The 20,701-nt window shown below is 33.2% G+C and overlaps 3 protein-coding genes across 3 annotated transcripts in view; all 3 read right to left on the bottom strand.

The window, feature by feature from the left end:
- The window catches only part of LOC144844350 (uncharacterized), an 85,864-nt gene that overhangs the window by 56,369 nt on the left and 8,794 nt on the right, over nucleotides 1-20,701 (bottom strand). Inside the window, exons 4-9 of the mRNA XM_078701222.1 lie at nucleotides 20,088-20,342; nucleotides 16,945-17,391; nucleotides 16,285-16,451; nucleotides 15,572-15,812; nucleotides 14,794-15,030; nucleotides 12,856-13,134 (exon numbers count right to left, since the gene is read on the bottom strand). Of these exons, the coding sequence (XP_078557348.1) occupies nucleotides 12,856-13,134; nucleotides 14,794-15,030; nucleotides 15,572-15,812; nucleotides 16,285-16,451; nucleotides 16,945-17,391; nucleotides 20,088-20,342 (1,626 nt within the window). The remainder of the gene's footprint in view (nucleotides 1-12,855; nucleotides 13,135-14,793; nucleotides 15,031-15,571; nucleotides 15,813-16,284; nucleotides 16,452-16,944; nucleotides 17,392-20,087; nucleotides 20,343-20,701) is intronic.
- LOC144852521 (receptor-type tyrosine-protein phosphatase eta-like) lies at nucleotides 1,914-3,778 on the bottom strand. Its single transcript, XM_078710373.1, has 5 exons — nucleotides 3,733-3,778; nucleotides 3,374-3,649; nucleotides 2,795-3,073; nucleotides 2,389-2,640; nucleotides 1,914-2,285 (listed from the first exon to the last, which is right to left on the bottom strand). Exons 1-5 carry the CDS (start codon nucleotides 3,776-3,778, stop codon nucleotides 1,951-1,953), a joined length of 1,188 nt encoding a protein of 395 aa, XP_078566499.1. The 3' UTR covers nucleotides 1,914-1,950.
- Nucleotides 3,851-7,664, bottom strand: LOC144840888 (tenascin-R-like). The gene is made up of 5 exons (XM_078697004.1): nucleotides 7,554-7,664; nucleotides 7,002-7,277; nucleotides 6,423-6,701; nucleotides 4,326-4,577; nucleotides 3,851-4,222 (listed from the first exon to the last, which is right to left on the bottom strand). The coding sequence occupies exons 1-5, from the start codon at nucleotides 7,609-7,611 to the stop codon at nucleotides 3,888-3,890; spliced, it is 1,200 nt and encodes a 399-aa protein (XP_078553130.1). The 5' UTR covers nucleotides 7,612-7,664; the 3' UTR covers nucleotides 3,851-3,887.

The raw sequence follows: 20,701 nt of genomic DNA, 5'->3' as shown, positions 1-20,701 counted from the left end.
TACTGGTGTATATTATTACTAATTACTTTTAAATTTCTCATATTTTGTGTCAGTAATGCTGTTATGAAAAGATTCAAGTAAACACGACATCTCATATTTTTAAGAGCTATGCATGTTATATTCAACATCTATTCATGAGATCTTGTTGACTAATTTGTACCTGTACGTATTTGAGAATGATCAGAAAATATTAACGTTCAGACTAAATATGTGTACAAATTACAAAAAAAAATTAAAAATAACTGGCTGGGTCGAGTTTATTTACTGGACTAGTATTTTATATGGCTACTGGAAAAATAATGCCACTGACCTGCTGCAGCATGTTAATTTATAAGTAGTGCTCGGGTAAATGATTTTTGTGTACATCTTATGAAAACTACAGTACTGCCATTATTAAAATGCACATTGCACGACTGAAATATTTTATACACATACAGTAGTACATGTAAATGCATGTAAAAAGAAATGATGTGTGCAATATAATATAGTTACTGTATTTATGAAAATAAATATTGAGAAATTACTTTACAAAATGTAATTTGTGTTATTTGTCGTCCAATGTCGTATACAGTACTCGTAATAGGGCTAGATCTTAAATTATACAAGTATTAAAATAAAATAATCATGGGTTAACAAAATTAATTTATCTTACAATTTATTTAAGGGCTATCCAGAGAGATATACTGTAATATAATTCCTTCACTTGCTAGTGTTGCCCGAAAGCTCTGCTAATTTTTTCTGGCTGTTTTACTTTATCGTTTTGATTTAGCTTTTCGCTTTTTTTTTGTATCTCATTGTCATTTTTTCAGTAATTTGCCGTTGGATAAATAATAATTATATATAAATCATACTGTAAATTATAGAAACAGTGCTCATATTCGGAACATGATCTCATAATCGCGTCGATATATATATATAATTGTTTAAATTAAAATAAAAGTCGGTCTCAGATGTTGACCTGTGTAAAGTCAGTAGGGCTCTCCCACAATTGCCTAACGGTGGTAGTAGGCCTAGCTAGTCTAAAAATGTAGTGCAAGTGAGTGGCCCATAACGTAAGTAGGCAATTATTTATTGATTCATCACATTCAATCCTATATGAAATGCATCTCTGGCTGGCACAAATTACCCATACGGAATAGGCCTAACCTAAAAAGTTGGCCTAGGCCTAGAAAAAAGGTTTAGTCTACACGCACAACATCAGGAGGGTGGCAGTCCAGAATAGACAGGTCTAGGCTAGAGAGAGGCACACCAGTTATTCGGTATTTTTGTTGGCATATACAATTTTATTTATACTAAATCAACTCACTGACTTGTGAAATACCAATGAAAACTACATTAGCAGCAGACGGCGTAATTATAAAGATGCCTAATAAACAAGTGAAAATAAACAAAAAAGCGACGACTACACTCTAGTTAGTAGGCCCCGACCCGATAGCAGCCATGTCCCCATGTGTTTACCCACACAACAAAAACGATGACCAAAACAGAGGTGACCTAGATGACCTGACTCTTAACCAATCAGGGACAAGGAATTTTATGCTAATTAGGTAAACCGTTGAACACATCGCGCAAGTAAACAAAAAACAAAGTTCGACACTTTTCTACTTTAAATACACATTTTCTGTTGTCCGATTTTGGTAGACTTTTTACAAGACGTTTATAGTATTTTTATCTATCAAATAAGTGTATAAAATCATTTATTGCAATTTTGTCCACCAAAAATCGTAGATTGACTGGACTATTTAAAAATGGCCAAAATTCAACATTTGTAGCCTTGTAAATTAACTTGAAATACACAAGAAAAACTTATCATAGACAACTTTACTGCGGAATAAAAACATCCATCAAAAATAATTATTAATTAAAAATGTAAAAAACCTATCATAGATAACTTTACTGGAGGATAAAAAAATTTACATAAAACATAATTGTTCATTAATAAATGTGTATCTATATTTTAGCTGATGAAATAAATATTAAAATGTTACCTGTTGTTCCTGTTTCCATTACACCAGTGCTATATTTTAGAGTTTCATTTATTCCCATTCTTGTCTTGACAATAACAGTCACAGTTGTATCAGGATCCACATCTTCAATAACATAGTCATAAGTAGTTTTTTCAATCAAGTCAATTTCTACAGGTTCACCACTATTCACTGTATAACTTAAGTAATAAGCTCCAAAAATGAGTTCAAGACCTCCTGATACTTCTGGTTCAGTCCAACGGACAGTCAGTGATGTTAGGGTAGTATTAACAATTTCTAGAGATGAAACTGGGTTTGGACCTATAAATAAAAACAGCAACAAGAATTACAATCAAAATATAATTTTACAACAATATTCTAAAAATACATGTCTCAACAAATTAGAAAAACCAAATCAACTTACTTGTTCTTTGCAGTACGATTGATCCTACAGCAGTAATGTTACCTCTTACAGAGATGTTATACAACTGACCTGGTGTCAAACCAGTAAACTCATATTGTCTGTCTCCAGTATACTCAATAAGTTGACTATTATCACCAGAGTCTGATACTATTTCCAACAAGTAACTGCTCTCACCACTGATCTCACCCCAAGTAATGCCAATAGTTTCATTTGTACAATACTCTACTAGGATTTCACCACTTTCAACGTTATCTTTGATAAATAATAATTATAATATAAGTGATTAATACAATTTTTTCTGTTACAATAGTGACAATTTGTGTTTATTTCTAGGTGAAACACAATTATAATCTTAAAATTTTTTTTCAATGACAAAAATATAAATAGCGTAAATAAAAAGCATTACCTGTATCTATGGAAGTCATTAAACTTTCCCTGCTTATTATTTGATACTGGCCTTCTCCTGAAACAGTACGGACTTCAAATGTGTAGCTAGTTCCTGGTATAAGTCCTTCTAAATTCAGGTTTGGATCAACAACATCAACAGGAGATGGTGTTGTACCATGAGAAGGTTCATAAGTGAGTCTAAAAAAGCTCTTCACTATATTGCTATTTATGTTCCAGCTAATATAAATACTGGTTTCACTTCCAAAGTGAAATCCTAAAGTAGATGGACCTTCTGGGTCTGTAAATTGTAAAAAAAAAGTGTGGGACGTTTGTAACATATCTCCAGGTAAGACTTTTAAAAAGAGTTCATATTTTACAATTGATTATGGTCAATATTATTGTTTAAAACTAAACTCCATAATTTCACTAATATACAAATAATGAATTGTAGATGTTGGATGGCGGATAATATGTCATGGGTTGAAAGATTGACTGCTATTATTTAACGAGGCGGAACCGAGGTAAATATATAGAAGTCAATTTTTATTTAGCTGAGTTACAACATGAGGTAATCAGCTTCCACACAAACATAACTTACATGTTCTTGTCATAGTTTGCAAAATGTAAGAATCTCCATTTTCCAAATAAACTTCAACTTCAATTGTATAAAGTTCTCCTGAAACAAGTTCTGTCAATTCTCTCAAAGCGGATGGAGAGCTGCTGACATTCTGAAATATGGTGACACTTCTGCTGTTGTCACTTGTTGGAAAAACAGATATATTATATCCTAATGCAAATGGAACCTCAGCCCAAAGAATTTCAATACTTCTTTCACCTACACTCCTCACAAAGATTGTGTCATTAGCAATTGAATCTGAAAGATAATAAACATTAGCTAAAGTATTTAAAAATGGCCAAAATTCAACATTTGTAGCCTTGTAAATTAACTTGAAATACAGAAGAAAAACTTATCATAGACAACTTTACTGCGGAATAAAAACATCCATCAAAAATAACTATTAATTAAAAATGTAAAAAACCTATCATAGATAACTTTACTGGAGGATAAAAAAATTTACATAAAACATAATTGTTCATTAATAAATGTGTATCTATATTTTAGCTGATGAAATAAATATTAAAATGTTACCTGTTGTTCCTGTTTCCATTACACCAGTGCTATATTTTAGAGTTTCATTTATTCCCATTCTTGTCTTGACAATAACAGTCACAGTTGTATCAGGATCCACATCTTCAATAACATAGTCATAAGTAGTTTTTTCAATCAAGTCAATTTCTACAGGTTCACCACTATTCACTGTATAACTTAAGTAATAAGCTCCAAAAATGAGTTCAAGACCTCCTGATACTTCTGGTTCAGTCCAAAGGACAGTCAGTGATGTTAGGGTAGTATTAACAATTTCTAGAGATGAAACTGGGTTTGGACCTATAAATAAAAACAGCAACAAGAATTACAATCAAAATATAATTTTACAACAATAATCTAAAAATATATGTTTCAACAAATTAGAAAAACCAAATCAACTTACTTGTTCTTTGCAGTACGATTGATCCTACAGCAGTGATGTTACCTCTTACAGAGATGTTATACAACTGACCTGGTGTCAAACCAGTAAACTCATATTGTCTGTCTCCAGTATACTCAATAAGTTGACTATTATCACCAGAGTCTGATACTATTTCCAACAAGTAACTGCTCTCACCACTGATCTCACCCCAAGTAATGCCAATAGTTTCATTTGTACAATACTCTACTAGGATTTCACCACTTTCAACGTTATCTTTGATAAATAATAATTATAATATAAGTGATTAATACAATTTTTTCTGTTACAATAGTGAAAATTTGTGTATATTTCTAGGTGAAACACAATTATAATCTTAAAGTTTTTTTTCAATGACAAAAATATAAAAAACTTAAATAAAACTAAAATTTAATTCGTCACTTTGACGAATTATAGGTGATCATTTTTATCATTTTACCGAAATTAATTTTTTTTAAACATGCACGTACGTTAACATACGATCGGAAAATGTTGATGTATGCAATCCTATTATACGCTTATAGTGCTGAGTTGTGCCTATTATATATGCCATATACAATATGTACAGTATATACTGTATATCTATATACAGTGTAGCATAGGTGAAATTACGGGACACACATCATGTTCTAATTTTTTGGTATGATGGAATTATCAAAATAAACTCGAAGTTGACAATTTCGAAAGATAATGAATTGAGCAAATAAATATAAGAATTGGAAGAGAATTTGGCACGTAGAAGCGCAATGCATGCTCTTTGAAATTTGTATAACTTTGACTAAAGAAATTTAAAAACTACTTTTTAACTTCAACTGGCCATATGATAACATCACAACATCCAATAGGCTTATTTTTTATATGAATTCATATCTACATTTCATCAGCTTTCATAATAAGTTATAATCTTCAAGTTCACCTTTAATTCTGAAGAGCTGTAAGATATTCAAATGTATGGTGTAGGTGAAATTACACGACCTACGTTATTCAAGTTTTTACGTGTGATAACGTCATCAAAATGAAAACACTGACTCATGAGAAAGATAAATAATTAAACAAGCACATACTGAAATTTGTGAGAAATTCGAGCACAAATAACCGAGATGCGCTCTGTTGAATGTGATAAACTACACAAAAAGTTAAAAAATCCAAATTTTTAAATTCAAGTGGCCATTTGATACAACATTTTGTACGTAAAATGTGTACATGAATTCATATCTACAACTGAATGGTTTCCCGAATAAGTTAAAAAAATTGGGAGTCATCTTGCATTCTGAAGAGTTATTTTCATTTTAAAAAAGACCTATTTTTCACCATTTTCAGAACTTTTGGGAAATTAATGTGCGCATTTTGTCATTTTTAACGTGCTCGTATAGCGTTATTTTACGTCGGAATGGACTCAAAATCGGTGAATGTACTAAGGATTGTGAGTAGAATTTGATTTATAAATCAAGTTTTATTTTTTACGCTTTTTAAAATTCGCGTGCGCAAAAACGTGTTTTTGCGCAGTAATTTTTTGAAACACGCAAATGGCCTAATTCATGCTCTAAATTGATCAAAACTTAATTTTGAGCTTTTAAAATTTTTAACGCGCGATTTCATGCGCATGACCTTGAAACACGCAAGTTTTTATTTGCTAATATTTTTACCTTGAACTGAAGTTTACGTGTAGTAAATTTCATTAATATGTGATAATGAATTATAGACAGGCAGCCCAGAGACATTTGGTTAGATGAGCTAGGTACCAATATTTGACTATTTAAGTGTGTTGGGGGTCACTTGAAGTCAATGAAAATGGGAGTCTGCCGGGTACACCCTGCTGCGTCTAGACCGGGGGACCCCCGAAAGGTGCTAAAAAATCGACACCGGTTAGATGAGAGAGATACCACCTAATTTTACCACCATGGGATGCCCATTGGCATCCTTATACCAGTATCACAAACGACAGACTTTTTGTCTGCTGCAATAGGCCCGCCAGACCCCCCGAGGGAGGGCCTAAAATGGGGCTAGCATAGATGAGTGAGGTACCACTCAAAATTAATGCCAAATGAATCTTCTAAATGATCACCTAATAAAAAGCATTACCTGTATCTATAGAAGTCATTAAACTTTCCCTGCTTATTATTTGATACTGGCCTTCTCCTGAAACAGTACGGACTTCAAATGTGTAACTAGTTCCTGGTATAAGTCCTTCTAAATTCAGGTTTGGATCAACAACATCAACAGGAGATGGTGTTGTACCATGAGAAGGTTCATAAGTGAGTCTAAAAAAGCTCTTTACTATATTGCTGTTTATGTTCCAGCTAATATAAATACTGGTTTCACTTCCAAAGTGAAATCCTAAAGTAGATGGACCTTCTGGGTCTGTAAATTGTAAAAAAAAAGTGTGAGACGTTTGTAACATATCTCCAGGTAAGACTTTTAAAAAGAGTTCATATTTTAAAATTGATTATGGTCAATATTATTGTTTAAAACTAAACTCCATAATTTCACTAATATACAAATAATGAATTGTAGATGTTGGATGGCGGATAATATGTCATGGGTTGAAAGATTGACTGCTATTATTTAACGAGGCGGAACCGAGGTAAATATATAGAAGTCAATTTTTATTTAGCTGAGTTACAACATGAGGTAATCAGCTTTCACACAAACATAACTTACATGTTCTTGTCATAGTTTGCAAAATGTAAGAATCTCCATTTTCCAAATAAACTTCAACTTCAATTGTATAAAGTTCTCCTGGAACAAGTTCTGTCAATTCTCTCAAAGCGGATGGAGAGCTGCTGACATTCTGAAATAGGGTGACACTTCTGCTGTTGTCACTTGTTGGAAAAACAGATATATTATATCCTAATGCAAATGGAACCTCAGCCCAAAGAATTTCAATACTTCTTTCACCGACACTCCTCACAAAGATTGTGTCATTAGCAATTGCATCTGAAAGATAATAAACATTAGCCAAAGTATTTAAAAATGGCCAAAATTCAACATTTGTAGCCTTGTAAATTAACTTGAAATACACAAGAAAAACTTATCATAGACAACTTTACTGCGGAATAAAAACATCCATAAAAAATAACTATTAATTAAAAATGTAAAAAACCTATCATAGACTACTTTACTGGAGGATAAAACAATTTACATAAAACATAATTGTTCATTAATAAATGTGTATCTATATTTCAGCTGATGAAATAAATATTAAAATGTTACCTGTTGTTCCTGTTTCCATTACACCAGTGCTATATTTTAGAGTTTCATTTATTCCCATTCTTGTCTTGACAATAACAGTCACAGTTGTATCAGGATCCACATCTTCAATAACATAGTCGTAAGTAGTTTTTTCAATCAAGTCAAGTTCTACAGGTTCACCACTATTCACTGTATAACTTACGTAATAAGCTCCAAAAATGAGTTCAAGACCTCCTGATACTTCTGGTTCAGTCCAACGGACAGTCAGTGATGTTAGGGTAGTATTTACAATTTCTAGAGATGAAACTGGGTTTGGACCTATAAATAAAAACAACAACAAGAATTACAATCAAAATATAATTTTACAATAATATTCTAAAAATACATGTCTCAACAAATTAAAAAAACCCAATCAACTTACTTGTTCTTTGCAGTACGATTGATCCTACAGCAGTGATGTTACCTCTTACAGAGATGTTATACAACTGACCTGGTGTCAAACCAGTAAACTCATATTGTCTGTCTCCAGTATACTCAATAAGTTGACTATTATCACCAGAGTCTGATACTATTTCCAACAAGTAACTGCTCTCACCGCTGATCTCACCCCAAGTAATGCTAATAGTTTCATTTGTACAATACTCTACTAGGATTTCACCACTTTCAACGTTATCTATGATAAATAATAATTATAATATAAGTGATTAATACAATTTTTTCTGTTACAATAGTGACAATTTGTGTATATTTCTAGGTGAAACACAATTATAATCTTAAAGTTTTTTTTCAATGACAAAAATATAAGAAACTTAAATAAAATAAAAAGCATTACCTGTATCTATAGAAGTCATTAAACTTTCCCTGCTTATTATTTGATACTGGCCTTCTCCTGAAACAGTACGGACTTCAAATGTGTAACTAGTTCCTGGTATAAGTCCTTCTAAATTCAGGTTTGGATCAACAACATCAACAGGAGATGGTGTTGCACCATGAGAAGGTTCATAAGTGAGTCTAAAAAAGCTCTTTACTATATTGCTATTTATGTTCCAGCTAATATAAATACTGGTTTCACTTCCAAAGTGAAATCCTAAAGTAGATGGACCTTCTGGGTCTGTAAATTGTAAAAATAAAGTGTGAGACGTTTGTAACATATCTCCAGGTAAGACTTTTAAAAAGAGTTCATATTTTACAATTGATTATGGTCAATATTATTGTTTAAAACTAAACTCCATAATTTCACTAATATACAAATAATGAATTGTAGATGTTGGATGGCGGATAATATGTCATGGGTTGAAAGATTGACTGCTATTATTTAACGAAGCGGAACCGAGGTAAATATATAGAAGTCAATTTTTATTTAGCTGAGTTACAACATGAGGTAATCAGCTTTCACACAAACATAACTTACATGTTCTTGTCATAGTTTGCAAAATGTAAGAATCTCCATTTTCCAAATAAACTTCAACTTCAATTGTATAAAGTTCTCCTGGAACAAGTTCTGCCAATTCTCTCAAAGCGGATGGAGAGCTGCTGACATTCTGAAATATGGTGACACTTCTGCTGTTGTCACTTGTTGGGAAAACAGATATATTATATCCTAATGCAAATAGAACCTCAGCCCAAAGAATTTCAATACTTCTTTCACCGACACTCCTCACAAAGATTGTGTCATTAGCAATTGCATCTGAAAAAACAACAGACAACATTAATGTAATAAACATTAGCCAAAATATTTAAAAGTGACCACAGAGTTTGAAACTTGTAGCCTTGGATCACCAATTCAAATCATGATTTTTGCAACTGTTGCATATTTAATATTTTTAAAAATGTCCTACTTATTCTAATTCAGGGGGCAGAGCTGAAAGGGCTTTACCAGACTATACCAGTATATGAGCCACGGCACGCTGTGGCCATCTACACCCGCAGAAATGATACTCACACAACAAATTAATGGCACCTCTAATTGGCCGTAAATGACAATTCCAATTGTTTTTTAGCCCGCTAGGGATCACCAAATCGAACATTCTTTTGATAAAAAACACACATGGCCTTTCTGGAACCTATTTTTTGGGTCGCAAAACAAATATTTGTCACGAAAATTGTTTCGATGCTGACAATTTTTTACAACATTGACAAAATATTGGTTCTTCTGTTTACAATTAATCAACTAGATTTTCTGCTAACAATTTTTATTCAATATCACCTTGCAATTCCCATCTTAGAATACTTTCAAATTAATGGCAATTTATTTCCAACAAGTAGCACAGCACAGTCTTTTTCTGCCTTATGTGGTTATATACTTTGCATGGGCAAGTATAAGGAAAGCGCAGTACTTTGACAAATTATTAAAATAAAAACAAATTGTATCAAGAATAAAATTCGGAACTACTTTATTTACGGCCAATGATTTTGGTATACACTATCCCTTCACTTTGAAATACATGTAGACTAAAAAATGAAAGCAATACTGGATATTGAACTTTAGACTTTACTTTTGACCGATATTTTGCGAAAATAAAAGACGCTAAAAAGAAAAATTTTGCTGTGTAAAATAGATGATGCGCGAAAGAAAACGAAAGAATAAAATGCCAAGCTATATTATTTTCGGTGTTTTTCGTGGTATATTAATTATTTTATACAATTGTTAAGTTGTTTTCATGTTCAAAAATATATAAAACCATTTGGAATCATTTTGTTTGTGTGCGTTCATTTTTATTCATTTGCATTTTATGTTTATTTCAATGGTTTTGATATTTTGCAATATTTTTGTGTGGGAGATTTGTTAGCTAGTATTTGCAATAATTTGCATGGGATGATTAAGTATAAAAGCGCAATACTGGATATGGGATATGAAAGTGACAATGTGAATGAGAGGTCCATGGTGAAGTATGTCAATCAGTCGGCAGATTAAAACATTTTAATGAATGAAGTTATAGAATAATAAAACTACAGCTGCTTACGGACACAAAAAGTGCACAACTCGAAATTAAATTATGCGCTTGGACAAAAATTTTTCAATTTTGGGTGTATTTTTCGTTGATATCTGATATTTTGTGGAAACACGACACCCATTTGGATTCATATTTTTGTGTGTGTGTTTTTTTTTCATTTACATTTTTTACAAATTTTAACAGGTTTCTATATTTTGCATTTTTTGCGTGAGGCTTGGTATCTTTTTTACTACTTTTGTAATTACATTGTGGTCTAGTTTTTATTTTTTGGTTTAAGTGGCGATACTTATTATTTAAACATATCGCGGATTCGAACTCGAACATACTAAGCATTGATATCAATGGTCACTGCATTTTACTCACTGAGCCAAACCCTCAATAAATATAAAAATCAATGTGTCAAATGTGAGTATGTACCATTTATCGGCTTCGGAGGAGATACATAAAATTATGCGAAAAATTGAGTAGCATTAATATATAGATTTAAATTTAGATAAAACATCTCTGAATAGCTTTAAGCATACGTTTAAACTGTCTCTGTTACATGGTGAATGTATAAGCCCCTGCTTATTTTTTATGCAATATATATAATATATTGAATTATGGTTTTGTATACTGCTTTATTTATTTACTTATTTATTCATTGCTTTTATTATTATTGTTAATATTTATTATTTTAAGATCTTTTTTAAGATATTTTAAGATCTGTGCAAAGCACAGATCTTAAAATATGCATCCTCCATGTACTAGGTTGTAGTAGTAGTATATTTGGCAAAATAAATTAAGTTGAATTGGTGGGCATCAAAGCCTGTTTTTCAGTAGCGAGTATTATTTGCGTGAATTGAAAAATCCTGAGATTGGTTGAGCATTTATTTATTATTAATTTATTCAGTGAATGAAAATATGCATGCGCATATACTGACACTTTTTTTATTTTTGGGCGAATAATTCCATTGGCCTAAAACAGGATTTTTTTAGACCAGATTATCTGTGCTTGATTGTCTGTGGCTGGTTCTGATCGTCAATGTTACAATCTTGTTGGCCGATTGTCCTGAACCGAGTCAATCAATTGGGGGCCTGATCGTTCTGACTGACAACCGAACCAATTGCACACGCAAACAAAAATTGAAAAGGTCCTCATGTTTACTTCTCTATAGGCCTGATATTTTCATCGTCATATACCTGCGTAATCCATTTGATTTAGGGTCGTGAAAGTTTCGAATTGGGGTCATGGTCAAAAAAGGATGCGGAACACTGATCTATAGGAATTTTGTGTAATAAGGCCACGGTCACGTTAACAAACAGATAATAAAAAACACAATTTCGTTTATGTGCGCTTTTTTCTAGGTAATTTTCTTTTCTGTAAAAAAGGGGGAATGCGCACACCGGTAATGAAAGTTAAAAAAGCAATATGCATCAAAAACAATTACTAATCCTAAATGTGTATCTAGATTTCAGTTTATGAATACTGAAATGTTACCTGTTGTTCCTGTTTCCATTACACCAGTGCTATATTTTAGAGTTTCATTTATTCCCATTCTTGTCTTGACAATAACAGTCACAGTTATATCAGGATCCACATCTTCAATAACATAGTCATAAGTAGTTTTTTCAATCAAGTCAATTTCTACAGGTTCACCACTATTCACTGTATAACTTAAGTAATAAGCTCCAAAAATGAGTTCAAGACCTCCTGATACTTCTGGTTCAGTCCAACGAACAGTCAGTGAAGTTAGGGTAGTATTAACAATTTCTAGAGATGAAACTGGGTTTGGACCTATAAATAAAAACAGCAACAAGAATTACAATCAAAATATAATTTTACAACAATATTCTAAAAATACATGTCTCAACAAATTAAAAAAACCCAATCAACTTACTTGTTCTTTGCAGTACGATTGATCCTACAGCAGTGATGTTACCTCTTACAGAGATGTTATACAACTGACCTGGTGTCAAACCAGTAAACTCATATTGTCTGTCTCCAGTATACTCAATAAGTTGACTATTACCACCAGAGTCTGACACTATTTCCAACAAGTAACTGCTCTCACCACTGATCTCACCCCAAGTAATGCCAATAGTTTCATTTGTACAATACGATACAAATATTTCACTGCTTTCAATGTTAGCTATGATAAAATAATAACGAGAACGTAACCGCTGATGTTAATAGCATGCACGTACAGTAGAATTAGTAATAGATTCCATCTCAGAATGCCCAGAGGGTAGTGGTTAAAAAAAGATAATAAAAATTATGTCAAGGATAGAAAAGTTTAAAAAACTCAGCATTCGTTTTTTCTGCACGGAACAAAAATATAACCTTATCTTTTTTTTCGATTATAAAAATATAAATAGAAATGCTTTACTTGTATCTATGGATGTTATTAAACTTTCCCGGCTTATTGTTTGATACTGGCCTTCACCTGAAACAGTACGGACTTCAAATGCGTAGCTAGTTCCTGGTATAAGTCCTTCTAAATTCAGGTTTGGATCAACAACATCAACAGGAGATGGTGTTGTACCATGAGAAGGTTCATAAGTGAGTCTAAAAAAGCTCTTTACTATATTGCTATTTATATTCCAACTAATATAAATACTGGTTTCGCTTCCAAAGTGAAATCCTAAAGTAGATGGACGTTCAGGGTCTGTAAATTGAAAAATAATAAATAAATAAGTCATTATTTGTTATGTGCATGTTATATTGTATGTACCAAGATTACAGTACAGATATCATTAATTATAACACACCTAAGTAGATTTGATAGGACGATTGTGGTTCACATAATATTAAAATTAACTGCACTATTATTAGCACGCTTGGTGTTATATACAATGGAATAAATCTACAATTTGTTAGTGGAAATCCAATAACGGCGCCCATTTTTTACTTGACTTTGGCATAAACAATAACGTTCAAAATGGCAGTCGGAACTAACATTTTTGGACAAAATAGAACATAAAATAAATTTAGATCATTTGTATGATTTTGATTAGGTAATGGAAACAAATTTTCAAGATGTGGAATTGTTGGAAAAAAAAACAGAATTAGCCTAGTAGATCACTTTCAGTTTCCTAGCGATGTTTTGTATCGTGCGCATACCGATGTCTTGTATTGCGTGCCTTGCAATGTTTTGTATCGCGTGCATACCGATGTTTTGTATTGCGTGCCTTGCGATGTTTTGTATCGCGTGCATACCAATGTTTTGTATTGCGTGCATACCGATGTTTTGTATCGCGTGCATACCGATGTTTTGTATTGCGTGCCTTGCAATGTTTTGTATCGCGTGCATACCAATGTTTTGTATTGCGTGCCTTGCCATGTTTTTATCGCGTGCATACCAATGTTTTGTATTGCATGCCTTGCGATGTTTTTATCGCGTGCATACCGATGTTTTGTATTGCGTGCCTTGCGATGTTTTGTATTGCGTGCCTTGCAATGTTTTGTATCGCGTGCATACCAATGTTTTGTATTGCATGCCTTGCGATGTTTTTATCGCGTGCATACCAATGTTTTGTATTGCATGCCTTGCGATGTTTTTATCGCGTGCATACCGATGTTTTGTATTGCGTGCCTTGCGATGTTTTGTATTGCGTGCCTTGCGATGTTTTTATCGCGTGCATACCAATGTTTTGTATTGCGTGCCTTGCAATGTTTTGTATCGCGTGCATACCAATGTTTTGTATTGCGTGCCTTGCCATGTTTTTATCGCGTGCCTTGCAATGTTTTGTATCGCGTGCATACCAATGTTTTGTATTGCGTGCCTTGCCATTTTTTGTATCGCGTGCATACCGATGTTTTGTATTGCGTGCCTTGCGATGTTTTTATCGCGTGCATACCAATGTTTTGTATTGCGTGCCTTGCGATGTTTTTATCGCGTGCATACCAATGTTTTGTATTGCGTGCCTTGCTATGTTTTGTATCGCGTGCATACCGATGTTTTGTATTGCGTGCCTTGCGATGTTTTTATCGCGTGCATACCAATGTTTTGTATTGCGTGCCTTGCGATGTTTTTATCGCGTGCATACCGATGTTTTGTATTGCGTGCCTTGCCATGTTTTGTATCGTGTGTCTAGCGATGTTTTGTATCACTTGCCTAGCTAGCCTAGGAATATGTTGTTCGCTTGTTGACATAATTCACAGTTAGGTGTGTTATAAAACAAATAATAAATGTTTTATATTCGTGCAAATGGGAAAATAATTTTATTCGGTGAAAGATGAAATATGTCATATTTTCACCTCATGAAATTATTTGCCCCATTGCACTCATAAACATTAATTATTTGTATACTATTGAAATACTCACATGTTCTTACTGATACGGGAGACCATGGTTCATTTGTTTCTGTGTTATTGTAGATCGATATGGAATAAAGTTGACCAGGCGTAAGGTCAGTTATACTTCCTGAATTTACAGCCAAGTCAATTTTTACGTTCCCTTCATCCGGTACAATTGTAAAGCTTACAATGAGGTTGGGCGATGAAGTATTATCCCAGACAAAGTCTATCCTTCTCTCATCAACAAATGTAATGTTCACCATTTCTGAATATATGTATCATATTATAGAATTGAAAATTACATAATATTTTATACAAAAATGTTTATATTTCCACATCATTTGATTAAAGAATTAAAGATGCTCAGTTGAATAAGTCAGTAGTAGACAAATATCTCTTTTATATCACCTAGCAAAACTACTATACACAGAGTTTACACTGGGGCCCACACCATACAAAGCACAGATGATGTTACCGCTTTGTGTGTGTAATCTCTGGAGTTTTGCTAGGTGATTAAAGGGGTATTAAATGTAAGACCCCATTTACACTTACGATTTGGGCCGGCCCTGGGTTAGCAATTACCAAGTGTGAATACTCCACAAATTTAGGCCGGCCCTGGGCCAGATGCAGACCTTTACCATCTCTCAATGAGGTCCAGGAGTGGCTTTTACTTTTGGGCCATCTTATGCAATGAACCATGACCATTGGTTTGAGAAAATTAAGTAAATGAATCATCAGGGTCATCATTTAGAAGGCAAGTGTAAACACGCTGGATGTGTTTAAATGTTTAAAACAATAATACTTACTCATACAAGAAATTGTAGTACAAGATGGAAAAATCCCTGATGGAATAGACAGAGTAAAATCAGGCATGGCACTCTCCCCCTTCTCAACATAAAAACACAGTTGTACCATGTCAGGGCATACATACGATCTAAGGTCTGCTCTAACAGTCAGGCCACTTAGTATAAGTGGTGCACTATCATTTAGCCATGTATACATGGTAGGATTAAATACCTTTGAAGTTGGTGTAAAGTAGTTTCCATTCTATAAATAGATAAAAAATAGGTATTCAATTATTATTTATTATTAATTATTAACAAAATGTGTAAACAATTAACACAAATCTTGATTTTGCCCAGAAGTGCCACTCCAACAAAGCCAAAACATACAAAAATGAATTAGAATTACAATAGCAAATTTATGTTGTTTAAAATAATCTGTTTAAATATCTTTAAAATGTATCCTTTCACATAAAATTAAGGATTATTGTTAATCAAAGCTCTGCAATTTCTTTCTTGCTTTTTCACTTTATATCACATTTATTAATAGCTTTTATTATTATCCAGCCACTGACACTCACAGTATTATTTTTCAGTAATTTGCCTTTGAATTTATAGTTAGTATGTACTATTATATAATAATTCAATATTGAAGAGACTAGAGAATACTGTTATTATCACAAAGAGAAATCAATCAACATTTCAACTAAATAAAAATGTTTTCAAAGCATGCTCACAGTGTCTTTAAGGTCTGCTGTAATGTTCCAGAGATTATCGCCAGATATGCTGGCACCGTACAAACTTGATGTTAGGCTGATAGAAAACTCAATTGTATTATCACTTTGTTCAAGAACTGGGTTTCCACTGGTTATCGAAACAATTGACCCACTCACTATTTCAACACCTATAATAAGGCAAAAATATTTGAAAACTCTTAAGGCCTGGTTCACACTAGCAGATTGTAATCCAGATCGGAGCTATCCATTAGCTTAACCGATTGCAGCCTGCGTTTTTTTAATTTTTATCATCATCAGGAATGAAAATAATTTCACAGGCAGACAATTATGAAAAGGTATGCAAATGAGGATTATTAAACAATTAGAATATCATACATAAAAAAAAAATAAAAAAAATTGTGGCAGACACACAAGCAAAATTAGTCATGTATAAATAATTGTAACTCCTTACAGTAGTTGCTTTCAAACAGGGCAAGCAACGTCAGATCTGGGTAGTTAGCACAATCCTAAGGCGGATCAGTCTAGGTTATGCTAATCGTTACCTTGTGTGTGTGTGTGAAGATAGCCAACTAATCCGACAAGGTATTGGAAGACTATCAATGCTCATAATGTTATAGAAGTTTCAGCATATTATACAAATTAATTAAAAAGGAGGCGTACCTCTGCACACTGAGACGATTGAACATAAAGGTTCCAAAGATTCACTATTCTGATTCACTACATCGAATGACGGATCACTGGAAACATGTCGCTCAAAATCCACACACATGTAATAAACAACGTTAGGATCTAACGAACACTGCAAATTAGCCAAATCCAACGTGGCCATTACATTTGTAAATTCTAACACCGTATTTTGTGTTGTGATGCCGGCATTCCTTTGTTCCGTAGTCAGTTCGACGGACGTCTCCCCGTATCGCACTGCTGATCCTGTGTTGCTTTTGCTGATATACGCATTGATCTGCCATAAATCGGTTCCATTTAGAAGAGCAGTTGTGGAATAAGTTTTAATGTTTAGGCTGAACATAATGTCAGATAAAGAGCGTTCAACAATTTCAATATCACTTTCCAAAAATGTGTCAGCCGCGCTTACATCAAAAACAACACCTATAAAACATTTAAAAATAGTAATACAGTATTAAAACAAGAACCGTATCTAAATTAATTTACACTCTGGGTCTTTATTGGTCGGGAGAGTTTTCAAGACATTTATTTGAGGGAGGCGTTTCTTCGAGGGAGGCATTATTTTTTTTTGGGTGTATATGGTAGGTCTAATGGTAACATGTAAAAATACATGTCAAATAAATATACCCTAGATACTACCAAATGCAACACAATTAATACCAAGAAGGTTTATTGCAAACGATGTTCTATGGGGGCGTTTTTTATTTACTCCTAAAAGGAGAAAAGGGTTCGTGGATTCACATTGACTAAAAGAGATAGAAAGTGAACTGGCACATACTGTATCTTGTTTGTGTAGAAGATGTATCTATACAATTTAGTAACCATTACATTACACAGATCAATATTCAATTTGTTAGACTTTGAAAAGCATCTCTTCATTGAATTCAGAATGTCATAAATACTGATGATACTATATGAAAACTAATTTCCATGAAGAATTTAGACAAACATTGCTTTTAATAGCAAAATACATGCAAATCATTTAGCTACTGTACAGTATATTATGTGATTGTATAGTTTGTTGGTTTATTTGTATTGTTTATTTCCACAATAACATACAACATTTTCAAGTTAAGCCTGGTTTCCATAAAATCGCTACACCGTCGCTACAGCGTTTCCATTAAAATCGCTACACGCGCAGATGTCGCCGACGCAATCGGGAAGGCTCCCCGATTTATCGCAGTCAAATCGGCAAAGTTCAACCATGTTCAACTTTACCGATTTTGTCGGCGATGAATCGTATATGCGTACCAAAGAATATTTAGCGCTCGCGTACTAGATCCCCGATAAATTCTAGCGTTTCCATAGAATCGCTACGCTCTGTCGTGTAGCGATTTTATGGAAACCAGGCTTTACTGTCCAAAAATGTAATTTGCAAATACAGTGTATACCACAGACCTTGCCTATTGATGGTCAGGAAAATTGATATGTTGGAAAAATTATATTTATGTAAATGAAAAATTACAAAAAAATAATAGAAAAAAAAACCGGTTTAACATGATTTGATATGCCTGAGTCATCTTGACATTAATCTAAAAAGAACAAGCCTATTTTGCTCAGAGCACTTAATTACTTTTTAATCTGATAGCAGCATTCTATTCTACATGAGCAAACCCTGTTGAAATTTTGTTTCTATTGAAGTATTGGATGCAAAATAATTTTATAATAAGATTATAAAGCAACAATTTTTTGGGTACAGATTTTATGCATGGATAATCATGACCAAACAATGGTGGTTATTTTAATACCACTCAAAGCATATAGAATGGAATTTAATCTATAATGGTTTAGAAAATATTATTAAGCTGCAGGAAAAATTATTTTTACCTGACACAAGTTTTGGCTTACCCGACACAAGTTTTGGCTTACCCGACACAAGTTTTGGCTTACCCGACACAAGTTTGGCTTACTGGACACAAGTTTTGGCTTACCCGACACAAGTTCTGGCTTACCCGACATAAGCTTTGGCTTACTGGACACAAGTTTTGGCTTACCCGACACAATTTTTGGCTTACCCGACACAAGTTTTGGCAGATTATTTTCAACATTTTTAACATTTAGTCTGTTGCCCCTTTCATTTTCAACTTAATTGTAATCATTGATTGAAAGGTGATAAAACAAATAATGACGATTGAATCTGAAAATGTTATACCATTTAGAAATTGCTACATTATTCAGATATTAATATTTTTTTTCAAACAAATGATCAATCCTGCACCTGAAGAAACACATACCTACAGTGATTAATAAAGAAAATTGGATATACTTATGTTAGGCAAACCACTAGGAAGTAAGGCAAATTTTCTTTACTATGAGCACTAAATACTTCCTCTATTCTATGAGTAACTGTATTTGTATTATGCTATCATATTATCATATCTTGGTACAACCTGATACCCCATTCATGCATGACACAATAGAGTCACACTTGACAAAACATACCTAAAGCTTTAGAAATATGCATGCCTGTTGACAAATGACAATACATGATGATACACAATAGTACACATACCACTGAACTAACGTTTGAAAAATAGAGCTATGACTATATAAATAAAATAGCAACATGCACTGTCTGTTATACTGTCAAATTAAACTCCTTTTTTATTTTTAAAATGGTAAAATAGTTGGTAATGTGACAAACCACGAGATATCCACACACAGAATGGAAACCCATGATGTCATATCACAAACATTTATTGCATTGGTATTTTGTTGTATGTTGTTCAGGAAACAATTTTTTAATCTTTTTTAATTCATAAAATTCCACACTTAATGGCTATTGATTTGTGTTGAGTTTGTTTAAAAACGTCATTGGAATTTTAGGGTGTTGATCGCTTTTAGTGTTTTTTTTGTAAGGGTTCCCACACGCTTTCCTGTCTATATCATGTTCATCTGTTTTTTCTGCTTGTTTATTTTATTGTTTTGTGCTTTGTATTAATTGTATTGAGACAAATAAATGAATTGTCATTATTATAAGCTTCATACACTTCTAAACTTTTTCACAGACCACTGACCCAAAAATATCTATCATTTGATTTTGCATGATAACAACTTCAAAATTATTTTTCATATGAATACAATATCACAATTTTAACCAGGTAAATATATTTACTTACTTCTTATGAAACTGTCTTCAAATGATGAGCTTTGTAGGCCATTACTACGAGCTTCAACATTCACTTCGTAAAGTCCATCTGCTGCCAATGAACCGACAACTACAGACAGACCATCTTCCGGATGATATAGCGAAACCTCCATACCAGTGCTAGTCGTTACAAAATATTCATTGACGTAACCGTTTGGTGGTACGATGGTAATGTTCACACTTCCTTCTCCGTCATTATAATAGGTAATAGATGGCTCTGCTGGTACTAGATATTCATAAAGAAGAAAAAAACTAATAATATCAAGAAGCTTTGAGTCATTTGCATCAATGAGCTAAGTTAATTGGTCAGATTTTTGCCCTATTTGTACTTTATATTACTGTATGACAAACTGATGACAAATTATTATCGGGTGAGACTCGAACCCATGACCTACAGACCATTAGCCTGGCTTCTAGACCACCAAGATTGTGCTGATGGCTATGGTTAGGGGTAGATTCAAACCCAAGGAAACAGCCGGTACGATGTTGGTGCAGTACCTGCTGCTTCCTTGGGCTCAAATCTAACCCTCATGGCCATAGTCACGACCAAGTATTAACAACAACATCTGACTTGAAATAAATATT

Source organism: Antedon bifida, chromosome 1 (assembly GCF_963402885.1).
Source record: "Antedon bifida chromosome 1, ecAntBifi1.1, whole genome shotgun sequence".
In the NCBI taxonomy this organism is placed as follows: domain Eukaryota; kingdom Metazoa; phylum Echinodermata; class Crinoidea; order Comatulida; family Antedonidae; genus Antedon; species Antedon bifida.
Note: the sequence above shows the minus strand (reverse complement) of the source record. Positions and strands in the feature narration are given on the sequence as shown.

Bases quoted from the DNA above. Each gene is read 5' to 3' on its own strand.
- LOC144852521 (XM_078710373.1), bottom strand. From the start codon at position 3,778: ATGTTTTTATTCCGCAGTAAAGTTGTCTATGATAAGTTTTTCTTCT. The intron at 3,074-3,373 runs GTAAGTTATGTT...TACAATTTACAG, and splicing joins GCAAACTATGACAAGAACAT to ACCCAGAAGGTCCATCTACT. The intron at 2,286-2,388 runs GTAAGTTGATTT...TTTTATTTATAG, and splicing joins AATCGTACTGCAAAGAACAA to GTCCAAACCCAGTTTCATCT.
- LOC144840888 (XM_078697004.1), bottom strand. From the start codon at position 7,611: ATGGGAATAAATGAAACTCTAAAATATAGCACTGGTGTAATGGAAACA. The intron at 6,702-7,001 runs GTAAGTTATGTT...TACAATTTACAG, and splicing joins GCAAACTATGACAAGAACAT to ACCCAGAAGGTCCATCTACT. The intron at 4,223-4,325 runs GTAAGTTGATTT...TTTTATTTATAG, and splicing joins AATCGTACTGCAAAGAACAA to GTCCAAACCCAGTTTCATCT.